Source organism: Ammospiza caudacuta, chromosome 7 (assembly GCF_027887145.1).
Source record: "Ammospiza caudacuta isolate bAmmCau1 chromosome 7, bAmmCau1.pri, whole genome shotgun sequence".
Classification (NCBI taxonomy): Eukaryota; Metazoa; Chordata; class Aves; order Passeriformes; family Passerellidae; genus Ammospiza; species Ammospiza caudacuta.
The window spans coordinates 38621893-38634367 of NC_080599.1; the positions used below are offsets into that span (position 1 = coordinate 38621893).

Here is a 12475-nt window from a genome sequence, read left to right on the forward strand (position 1 = left end):
CCATCTGGTTGACCACAATGAAATCATTAGGAACTGTCTACTTAAAGAGTTGTATTGAATGCTTATCCTTCCACACAGGAAATGTGTATGGTAAGTGATTGTTGCAATAAATCCAAACAACTCTGGGCATCTTCGCGTTTGATGATCTTTGTAACTCGGGTTTTAAAAAGGAAAAAAAAGTGGAGGGGTGGAAAGGCGACTCAAGGGGCTGTGCGGACAGGGCTGGCGGTGCCCCCTCCCGCTGCCCTCCCCGGAGCGAATCATTCCCGAGGCGGCAGGAGAGGAGCGGCCCCGGCTGCGTCCCGATCGCCGCTTCCCGGCGGGACCCGCGGGGCTGAGCCGAGCCGAACCGGGCCGGGCCGAACCGGGCCGGGCCGAGCCCTCAGCCCCGGCCCGCAAACACCTGTTTAATGCGCCGGCGGGCAGCGCGGAGCGGCGGGGCTTGGCGATGTCGGTAGGCTGCAGCGCGGGGCTCACCCCCGACGGATTTTATTTTATTTGGGTTTATTGAACAATCTGCTCGGGCGGGAGAGATAACCCGGGGGCGGCGGGCGGGTGCGAGCCCGCTGGGCCGCCCGCGGGGGGCGTGAGGGGCCGTGAGGGGCCGGTGCCCGGGGCCGGTGCCCGCGCTGCCCGCCGGAGCGGGGCTGCCCCGGAGCGACGCCGCCCGCGGGTTTCGTTCGGATTTCGCCACGTCGGGAGCGGGGCCGGGAATGCGGGCCGGGGACGAAGCCGCAGCGGACCCACGGGTAGGATGTGCGTTGGGATTTTTTTTTCCTTCTTTCTCCGTTTTCCTCTTCCCCAAGCCCCGGCGCTTCCTCCCTCCGGCAGCCGCCGCCGCCGCGGGAGCGCCCTCCAGGCCCGGGGGCTTTTCCCCGCGGTTTTTTCTTTCTAAAAAAACCCAACAATTAAATTAAAATAAAAAGAGGTTTAATTTTTTTTCTCTGTAATTTCTGAAGAAGTTTACAGCGAAACAGAAGCGGGCGCAGTTCAGGGCCGGGACCGGGACCGGGACCGGGACCGGGGCCGCTCCTCCCGGCCCCGCCGCCGCCTCCTCCGCTCACAGCGCTCCCGATTTTTTTCCTTTCCCCCTTAAACCGGTATCCACGGCAGCTGTCCGTGTGTGCGGCTGCAGTTGGCAAATTTCACGCGTTGGAAAAAAAAAATTAACTGTTTTTCCTTTGTATCTTAATCCAGTGATGAGAGCTCTCCTTTGTTGGCTTTCTAGCTTGCATTTGTTTTATTTATTATAAGGAAATCCAGTTTGGTTCAAATATATAATCCATTTGAGCACTTAAATCCCCAAACAGCTGGCATTATTTTGTTTTATAATCTTTGGCTTTTCTGCGCAGAGCATATTTCTAAATTCCTACTTGACATTTATGGGGAAAAACTTTTTAATGTAAATGGATACTGGGATTTTTTTTCCTGGGTATTTCCTAATTTATATGCATCATCAATTTGCCTGGATTTCCTAATGTTTTAATCTTTTTTCCCTCCCCTATAGCTTGTTAATTAATTTTTTTTCCCCAAGAAAACTTTTCTTTTTTTTTTTTCCTGGAGGGAGAAAGACGTTAATTTGCCCCATTACTTTAATCTCTGGCATTTGGAAATGGTTGAGAGACCACAAAAATGCAACCTGTTGTAGAAACCAGAGTGGTGTGTTTTATTTATTTTAATCGATAGCAGAGAGGTGATTTAGTAATAGGAACTCTGAGTAACATTTAGTAAAAGATTTGCAGATCTGGTGGCTGTGTACGGGCTGTGCATGTGCTTGCATATGAGCGCGTTTCTTCGCAGGCTGATTAGCAAGTGGGTTTTACACTTACAACCAGTGCTCACTGCTGTTTTCTCCACTTGGTGGGTGTTTGTGGTGCCTGATAAATGCAGCTCTGTCATGGCTTCTCCTACTTTTATCAGACTTTCCTTTTAACTTATGCAGCACCATGCTACAACCTTTGTAAGCAGAGGATTCAAAACTAAGCCAGAGAGAACTGATTACTGCTTGTTTCTTGGTGAGAGATATTTTTTTTTTATGGTTCAGAGCTGAAGGCTCTTGATACAATTTGCCTGGGTCGTGGCATGTTCAGCCTCGTTATTAGGAACATATACAATTACACAGGTAATCTGTGTACACCTCAAACAGGGTAGCTCTAAGAGCCAATAAGTATGCATGTAGGCAACCATAAAAAAAAAACCAAACTAAAAAAATCAGTTACTTTACAGTATGTCCATCTAACCTTCATAGTTGGAAGACAGTTTATATAGCTTCCTAGATTGATCTCCACCCTCCCTCCCTCTACTCCTTGTTTAGTTAATTCAACAAAGACTTTTTGCAATCTGTTTGGAGTTTGTCTGATGCCGTGGAAAAGTAGCTGCTGATTTATTTGGTTGCTTTTCGATTTCTGTCTCCAGCCCGTCTTTTCTCCTCCTTTCAGCGGGGATGTCAGCTGTTATTACTTCCTATTGATCCCTTTGCAAAGTGAGAAGTGAACTAAAATTAATGTCAATTCCACTGCTCAGATCAATAGCTGGAGTTATTTTAATCTGGATTTGCGCGAGGTGCTAAATTAAAAAAAATCAGCATAGAGGCAGAAAAGTAGCAGCTCCTCACTCCACCTGTGCCCACTGCCTTCCCAGCACCCAAATGTTCCCTCCAGCTGATTACCCTGAAATCCATATTTTTTTAATTAAGGAGGTCAGTTAGTTTTCTTATTTTTGGGTTCTGTATTTAAAGCTATGACATTTTGACATTAGGAGTGTATTAACGATAGATTTTCATAATGACTGCTCCGCCGCAGCCTAATCTGTCCTTGTTCCTGGGGGGTGGGGAGGTGCTGGGCGAGGAGGGAGCAGGAGAGAACGAAAAAGGAAGTGGGAGCTGAAAAAAAATTAAATTTGGCTGGCTGAGATATTGTAATGTGTTGATTTATTCCTGGTGTAATGAAGTTTGCAAACGAATAAACGGCCATAGTGATTCACAGTATCCTACAGGAGTGTCAAGTGTTGCGGCCAGATTACTAATTTATGAAATACATTTAATGTAATGGTGTGAAAGCACAAGTAAAAATAGAAAAGCAGGCAGAGGTGGTTGCCTTTTTTTTTCCTCCTGGAAATCTGTGTTTTTCTGTGATTGCTCAGTTTTGCTTCCATGTGAATGATTGTTTATTTCTGAGAACAGTGGCTTATTTGCATGCATCTCTTTGAATATATAATCATGTGTGTGTGTGTGTGTGTATATATCTTTATATTTACATGGTAATATAATCCCCCCAAAACTCTGAATTTGCCAGTGGCTGCAGTTTTCTGACCTCCAGGTTTAGATCAGTCTCACGTGGAGCAGCAGAGCAAGTGTGCCCAGGACTGCAGTGCTAACCAGGCTGCCCTTGGCATCCCTCGCTCCTCCTCTCCCCCTCGCTGTCTGTGGCAAGAACTCAACGAGAAAGTTATTTAAAATTTGGAAGAGAGCAAATCCGTTAATGCGAGATACATAATCTGGTAATTTAGCAATGATGTCTGTAAGGATGAGTGCCAAATGAGGAAGCAGAGAGATGATGTCCACTCATCTTCACAATTCATAACAGTCAGTGGAGCGGCTGGTACAGGATGGGAGAGAGGAAATGCTATCACTGAACTGCATTAAAGCCCCAGACTGGATTTCATACACTTTGTTAACCTAGGCTCCCTCATTCATGGAGTACAAAAGGCACTCCATTAGGGAGACACTCTTTCACTAAGTTTTATTTGAGATGTTTGACCCTCTGGATTTAAGAGGCACAATTTGTAACAGCTTTTTATTATTATATGATTTTTCTGGCCCTTTGAGCTCCAGCGGCTAGTATATTGTTTCAAAGTTACAGTCCTTGTATTTTAAGCTGGGTTGCGGGGCCTGAATGGCAGGCGGCGGAAGCTTAAAAGAAAAGGCAAGAGATTGATTGGGGGAGAAAATAACAACACAAAAAGGCACTGCGAACTGGGGGAGATAGAGAAAGAAGGATTTTCCCTTCTTTCACTCTGGGAGGGGGTTGTGGCTGGGTGGGTGGTTGCAGCCAACCTGGGAGGCTCAGCAAGATGCGAGGCAGAAATTTTGTTAACATTTTCCTCTAAATGTTAATGGCACATCCAGGGCAGTTTACAAATCTACTTAAGAGTGAGTGCATTAGGAACTAAAATTACTGATCCATCCTCTCTTGTCCCCGACCCGAAAGGCAGACGCTCGCAGAGATCAGATGGCAGAAGCACCCATTATGATTTTAAATATTGTCAGAGACGCCAGGCGTTTTACAGGGGAAGTCTCTTCTCCTTTGCTCTCAGGGACCGCGCGTGCACGCGTGGGTGTTTGCGTGGGTGTTTGTGTGTTACACAAACCCACCGGGACAGCCACATTCCTACATTCCAGTGGTGTGCATACATATGTATGATGGTATCACGTACTGTGTGTGCAAGCACACATCTACCCATATGTACTGTGAGAGTGAGAGAAAATACCTGTCAGCTATGTACGTCTCAAGCATCATGTACTGTTCTAACATGTGTGCTGTCTGATTTGGGTAACTGGGTACAATGGATATTTTTATGTTGGTTCTACACCCCCAACCCCCAAGCAAGTAGCAGGGTGTGTGCATGTGGGGGTTTTCTTAAGTTTATTGCTGTTATGTATACGTGCCGCTTGCCATATAAAATTCCACTTATAATTTGGAGTTACCGTGTTAATTTTAGACTGAATATTTTTTATTAGTGCATTATTAAATCTGCATGTTATTATGTTTGGTTTGCCTTTCATTCATCTGCACTGGATGATACCCTTTAACCTGGAGGGCCAGGGCTGACTCCACTAGTGTGTGAAGTTGTCTATTGATTTTCTTGAATGAGAACAGTGGCGCATCTCCGGCCGGTGGCTTGTAACACATGTGGCCACTCTGCTGCTGGAGCATCCCGGAGAAATGAGCACAGAAACCTAATTGGTTGTGTTTTCTTTCCCTTTCTGTTTCCTTGCAGCGTTCAAAGGGTGATGATGCTCCAGTAATTTTCCCCGCTCCATTCCTAGGCATCGCTCTGCTTTCCTTCCGGGGAAGATCGTTCTGCTTGTGATCCTGCTGAGGAAAGAGTCTCCGATGGACTTACACCGGGCAGCATTCAAGATGGAGAACTCACCCTATCTCCCCAACCCACTGGCCTCCCCAGCACTGATGGTTCTCGCCTCCACTGCCGAAGCCAGCCGTGATGCTTCCATCCCCTGCCAGCAGCCGAGGCCTTTTGGGGTCCCTGTGTCAGCAGATAAGGACGTGCACATTCCCTTTACCAATGGCTCATATACTTTTGCCTCCATGTATCACCGCCAAGGCGGGGTGCCGGGGGCATTTGCGAACCGTGACTTTCCTCCATCCTTGCTTCACCTTCACCCCCAGTTTGCACCCCCCAACCTGGACTGCACCCCGATCAGTATGTTGAACCACAGTGGCGTCGGCGCTTTCCGCCCCTTTGCGTCCACTGAAGACCGGGAGAGCTACCAGTCGGCCTTTACGCCAGCCAAGCGCCTGAAGAACTGCCACGACACCGACTCACCCCATCTGCGCTTCTCGGACACCGATGGGAAGGAGTACGAGTTTGGCACGCAGCTCCCCTCCAGCTCCCCTGGCTCCCTCAAAGTTGACGATACAGGGAAGAAGATATTTGCTGTTTCTGGCCTCATTTCTGACCGTGAGACCTCATCCAGTCCCGAAGACCGAAGTGACAGATGTAAGTACCTCTGTTGACTTGGTGGTTCTTTAATTGTGCCTTGTTGAGATACGCAACAGGTGATTGCCCCGCAGTGCATGAGACTTGCTGGAGGCTGAGGCAAAGCAGCCTTTCCTGCCTGCTGAGCTCAGCCAGGCAGTATTGCCTTGTTCTTCCAAAAGGATATTGACAGATTTTAAGGTGAAGTGCTCTTGAAGGAAACTCACCTTCCAGCACATAGCTGGAGAGGTGATGTTGACCTTGCAGAAAGCTGTCCATGCACCAGTGTGAGGCCATAGGTGCTGGTACATGTATAAGTGTAAACAGGGAGGCAGCTGGAATGTGTAGCTAGGAACTTTTCCAGATCTTGCAGCAAGCATGTTCCCCCTTCTTCTTCAGATGTTTCTTTCTGACCTTTTCTTCATGAACACCATTTTTAGAGCAAATGCATTACCAATCGTCACATTTCATGCCTCAGCTTAGGACAAAATTACCTTTTCCTCTGGTTAACTTTAGAATATTGTTGGCCACTGATCTCCTTCTTTAAGACAAATACAAATTGTTTTTACAATTCAGTAAGTTGTTGCATCACGTGCCTTCTCTGAGTGTTTCCCCCATTTTGGTGCCCATTGAAAGGTGATATGCTCTTTCGCAGGCCAGTTATTGAACTGAAGGAACCCGGTCCACTTGTTCATGACTGTAACTCCCTGTTCCCCCATCACTTTGTCCCTTGTGGAGCTGCCCATACAGAGGGGCAGAGCTTCTTCATGAAGGGCAGGCTTCCAGGTTTGCGGAGCTGGGAGGTGACCCACGATGGGGAGTGGTCTGGGGTCAACAGAGCGTGGTACCCCAAGGAAGAGCACTAACTTATGATTAGAGTTTTCCTGTAAACCCAGACATGTAATCAAGGAGTGAGTGGTTTGCTTTTCACACGGGCTCCTTTGTTCTGTTGAATTTTATTAATAGAAAACAATTTTATTATTGTTGTTGTTTGTATTATTACTTTTTTCTTTTAAACAAAAACCTGCTGCTCTGTTGCTTCCTCTCCCTTTCAGATGTGATTTTTCTTCTCCCCTTTATGATACCAAGGAGAGTAATAGAGACATTGTGGCTCTCTCTCCCCTGTCGGCGCTGCTTCCTCAGGCTGTCTCCTTGAATTAGGCACTGTGCTAACTTACCGGCGCTAAAAGACATCTGCCTAAACCCAGCGTACCTTTTCAATAAAAGTCATCATAAAATCAACCTGCCTTTTAAATCCATCGCTCTTTGGTTTTGAAATATGCTGCAAGTGTGTCTTTTATTGTCGGCGTTTGCGAGGGTAGGACAATTCCCACTGATGGCAGGAGCCGTGTATTTCTTGCAGTACCGGTGTGATCTCTTGTGTCTCTCCCCCTTCTCCTTCTGATCCACCCCCGACCGTGCTACTTTTTGTGCTGTGAGCTCCTTTCATTGTTCAGAATCTCCTCTCCCTCCTTTTGGGTCTGTAGGAAAGGTGGCTGTAGGTGGGAGCGCGTGTGGATGTGTGGAAGCTGGTAATATAATTATCCATGGGGGAGGCAGGTGAGATGGCAAGGCTTAGAGACATCTTTGTTGGTGCTCTTTCTCTTATCGATATAACCTGGCTGGGAAAATTCAGCTTGCTCAAAGAGTACTCCGAGACATAGCGGCCGAGGAGAGGGTCCGCTGGCTAAATGAATTTAGAGCACATCAGCTGCTATGGATCTTGCTGGCAAAATCCTGTCAGATACCCCATTTAAAGAAGTCAATCTGCTAAATGAATTAGACCACATGGAGCACAGCTGCGGACAGACAGACGCACCCGCATCCATCGCCGTGCCTCGCCTTTGCCAGGAGCGCGTGCCGAGCACGGGTCCGCTCCTGCTGGGAGCTGACGGGGCTTTGCACTGACGCAGGCACAGGCTGACACCGAGTGCCAGTGCTGCTGCCAGGGCCGTGGCAGAGGAAGTGGAATAAAAACTTTGCAGGCAGCTTGGGAAACTTGGGCAGAAGTGGAAGGTGTTTTGTTGTATTTTGTTACCATGTTAAATTTCTTTAAGATGCGTTTCTGCACGGTAGAGTAGAGCAAATGCAACGTCCCTGATACTTCATCTACACTAAAATTTTTCTGTAATTACCAGGATGATGTACACTAAATACGTCTGTTGGCTCTGTATCATATTCCCATCACATATAGATACCGCACGATGGAAACTTCTCTCCATTAAGACAGCGAGTTTATTTGGTGTGTGCATACACACGTATGGGTGTGTTTGCTGAAGGCTGAGAGCAAGTTGTGGAGCTTTTAGAGGATCCTAATGGTCTTTGATGCTGGCCATCAGAAAAGAGAAACTCCAGAAGTGAAGAATTTGAGGGATCGCAGTTTGCAGATAGAATGGTGATCCTCTTTTGCATTAGCATTTGCAGATACATTTTTGAATCTTCTGTAGAAATGTGTACTTTAGGGGTTTGTTCTTTCTGAGGAGTTTTGTGGATTCCTTGTGTCACTGTTACATATAACCCTCTGTAAAATCTGCCTACTTGTGCTCTTTATGGAGCAGGTAGGTGGCTGTAGCTTCAAGGTAAAAATGTAATTAGGCTTTTCTATGACTGCAAGGAAAAATTGTAAAATTTTCTTAGATCAGCAACACCTTCCCATGTCTAATGGGTGTTTTTCAGGTTTGCAGAGCTTCACTGTTTTGGTGTATTTTTCAGATTGCTGAAAGGGTTTGTGTTACATGGAAGCTGAATTACTATGATTGCCCTGTGTGGTCTTCAGTTCCACTGTATGGGAGCCTTTCTTGAATAGATCATTAAAATACTTGTTTCACCTCATAGCTTAAATGGTGATTTTCTAGAGAAATTCCCTCCCCCCCCCCCCCCCTTTTTTTTTTAATAAAAATGCAATCACTGAGTTTTAATTTCCCTGAAAAATAGGTTTTTACTTGGAAGGCTTTGCAAGAAAACAAGGATCAAAGTGAGACAATTGCACATCAAGGAGTGTTTGGAAGGTGCTTATTTAGTCCTCTGCAGCATGGCAGGAAAGTCTCAGCCTGCTTTCACCGGTGGAAGAAATTAGCAGAATTCAGTAAAATTATTTGTGATATGTTCCAGAGTACTCCAGATTGGCACCTGGCCCCATAAGAGAATATTCATGCAGTAGACGTTGCTCAGCCCTTTGCATAAACCTTTCCTTACTTTTAGAGCAGGATGGTGCTTGGACCCATAGCCTGCATCCCACAAAGAGACAACATCTTTGGGGTGCTTTTGGGTGGGACTGCACTCTCTGTTAATCAGCAAATGGGCTGAGATGTCTGCATTTAGGTAAGTTGTCTCTTGCTGTAAAATGTGAGTATTCAGGACATCCAGAGGGATAGAGTATACAGGGAACATGTGGAAAAGTGGAGCCTTTCCAGGGATAAGCAGACATACCTTGTACTGGATGGGCCCATTCCCTTAGGTACTTACTGAGAAAAATAATGCCATTTGTTAGAGTTTAGGAGCTTCTTGTAAAGCATGTGTTAAAGGCACTGGAAGACATATTTTATGGGTTTGCTTTAATAAGCGTGCAATAATTGAGATTCCTAGAAGGACTGGAAATAAATGCCATGTTCCTTTCTGCAAAAGAGATCTATAGCCCTATTTTAAAATCAGAAGGAAAAAAAATTCCTGTTTTTTTTATTTCTAATGAAACCTGTCTCAGTGTCCTTCAGTCATAGTACCCAGTTCCTGTGGCTTTGCTTTCCCACAAAGTGGCAGGCAGAGGTTGGTGCCAAAGTGGGACCTCCTGGCAAAGGGCTGGTTCTCGTCAGAGCAGAGACCTCTGCCCTCCCTGCAGGGCTGTGCCCCAGCCTCCCTGGGACCACAGGAGATGGTTTCCCATTACTGCCTGCTGCTTGGTCTCCATCACGTGTTGTCTGTGACTAGTGCTGTGAAGGTGATCTTCTACATCCTGGCCACTGATTCAGTTTCCATTCTCTGGCCAGAGCCTGGCTCTCCAAGTCTCAGTTTCCCTGCTCCTGCTGGTGGCCCTTGCCCAGCTCCTGCTGTGCCCAGGAGATGAACATTTGAGCTGGGAGCAGGCTGGGTCCTTGCTCATCCCTTGGGTCTGCTGAGGGTAGTAGAAGTGATTATATTAACATTATTTTGATTATTATTATTTTTTATAATCATATTTCACCTTGGACACAGTTTGTGCTGCAACTGATTTCATGTCTGCAGGAGAAGTTGTGTGATGTATTCGTGAGCTCTTTGTTACACTTTGGGGTTTTAAAGAACATCTCTAGCATGGAGTCAGTCTTCCTTTTGAAACAACTGGTTTGTTATTGATCAAATGTAAATTGCACTTCAGGTGATGGACATCATGGCCATGATGACCACAGCATGAATTCCTGAATAATGTGGTGCTTTGGAAATCAGATCAGGGGCTGTCTGTGCAGTCACCCACCCGCTCAGACCCGTGCTGGGGTTTGTGTTATGACCTATGTAGAGAGCTGTGTGTGTCTATGTACATGTGCTGGAGGGAAGAAGGTTTTGGTTTTTTGTGGAGGAACAATGGATTGGAGGGGGAATGCACATGTCCACACATCCATTGCTCACAACTCTTCCCTCTGGGATGCACCACTCTCAAGGCTGGTAAAATTTGGGGTCTAATGTGAAGTGATGCTTTGTGGCTAAATCATACTCAGCCATGATCATGGGAAATTGCAAGTTCAACTCTGCTTGTGAAATAATGAACTAAATCGAGTGGAATGTTTCTTTCTGTTGTGCAGTGCCCTGCGTGATGTAGGAGTGAAGAAGCAACAGTGGAATTTTGGAAGGGCTGGGCAGGCAGATGGGCAGTAGCAGGGATGACGGCCATGCATCCATCCCTGTTGCTTCACCAAATACACACCATCCTCGTGGAGGAAAGTGTGCTGCATGGAGGTCTTGGAGCACGCAGCAATCACCTCCTTTTCCTGCTTTTCTGGCAACAACCTTCCCTCTCCTTCTGCAAACTGTTGCCGAGACTCCTTTCCGTGCTGTTCGGCTTAATTGTCTTGTCGGGATAAAGAAATGTTTGAACAGTTAAAAGTGGGGAAGGGCTGGATGGGAGCAGCCCCTGCCGGCTGCGGGGCCATCTGGCCTCCCTTGGATCTGCCGGTCTCCAGTTTATATTTCTCTTTCTGTTATTTGGGGCTATCTGGCGCACTCGGAATGCCTAATCACCATGGTGAGAGGAGGGATAGGGCTGCCTCCCCTTCCCATCAATTGTCATGCAGACCCCGGCTGGGCGCTGCTCCTCGCAGCCCTCATTTGCTGTCCTCGCCCGCTCTCGGCAGAAGGATGGCTTTTAATTGATCGTTTGAGGGGGAGGGCTGGGGCTGTTTTCTCCTCCAAAATGTTTCCCCGTGCAGCCGGTGCCATCCGGCCGGCCTTCATGTCATCTCTGCCATGCCAGAGATGCCTCGTGCCCCCTCTCTTCCTTTTTGGACTCCCCAGGAGCTGGTGTAGCCACTGTCTTCGGAGTGCTGAGCAACACAGAAATGTTATATTTATCCATCTCCTGCTGGAGAGATGGGCAACGGACACAGCAAACATTTATCGCTCCCCTTTTGCCCTGTGTGCCTGGATGCTGGCAGGAGGGTACTTACTGTACAATTGCAGGGAAACCCCCCCACCTTTCTCAGCATTTCCCATCAAAACCACGGCCCCCAAACCACTGTCCAAACCTCGCTTTTCGAGAAGGAATGAATCACATTAAATCCTCAGCCCCATCGATCAGGCTGGGCCGCTGTCAGAGGACTGCGGCAGGAGGAGCGCAGGCAGACTCGGCGGCTGCCGTGCTGGGCTGGCATCGGGAATCCTGACCCCGGGCATGCCTTGGAGTCGCGGTTTCCCGATCCCCAGCGCGGAGCAGCGATACCTCCCTCACCGCGGAGCGTGCCGCCTTGATATCCTCTGACAGAAGACGCTAGGCAAGGGCAAAGTATTAGTATTATTAATATAGTACAGTTAGTAGAATATTATGAACTATTATAAATCATTACTGCTAAACTACAGTTATTAAAGGAAATGACCAAAGTGCACTTTGCGAGCCAGGATCTTTGACAGTTAAAACATTGTTTTATTATTTTACTTGCTAACTTGCAAAATTCGAGAGTTAGCAACAGTTTCCTGGTTGATTGGTGGTGATTGCACAAGGAATGGGGAGAAGCAGGGGGGAAGGCGAACATTTCAGGAGGGAGAGAATAAGCATTAGTGCCTCTGTGATTTATTTTCCTTTCCTTGATATTTTGAAGGTCTTGAAAGAAAGAGGCATACTCAGGCACGGGCCTAATCCTGCTCTGTAGGACTGAAAGTGTTCAAGGCGACAAGGTCTAAATGTTTCTGGAATTCCCCAATGAAAAAAATAGAAGTGAAGGTGTTAGTGAATTGCTGCTGGTTGTTATTTGTTTGATATCATTTAGACAAGTCCCATTAAATGCTAGCAGCAGATTCATTTTTTTCTCTTTGTTTGCCTTCCAAGGAGTAGAAAACAGACATAATTATATTTTACGTGAGACTGTAAGATTTCCTCTCATCTCTTTTTTCTGGCTAATATCTGCAGCTATCAAATAAATTCTTTTTGTGCATACATGGTGCTAGACTGAGGTAAATAACTGTCATCTAAAATCTGTCTAACCTTAATCTGCATCAAGAGCACTATAGAGAACTGTACCCATTTGTATAATATTAAGCTTTATTTTTATTATGGATTTCTAATGCAAATTCGTAGTGG

General features: G+C 46.6%; 1 protein-coding gene across 1 annotated transcript in view; it reads left to right on the forward strand.

Moving 5' to 3' along the window:
- Positions 1-234: 234 nt before the first annotated feature.
- Positions 235-12475, forward strand: part of RNF220 (ring finger protein 220) — a 214500-nt gene continuing 202259 nt past the window's right edge. The window contains exons 1-2 of the mRNA XM_058808197.1: positions 235-454; positions 5048-5739. Coding sequence (XP_058664180.1) covers positions 411-454; positions 5048-5739 — 736 coding nt within the window. The 5' untranslated portion in view covers positions 235-410. The remainder of the gene's footprint in view (positions 455-5047; positions 5740-12475) is intronic.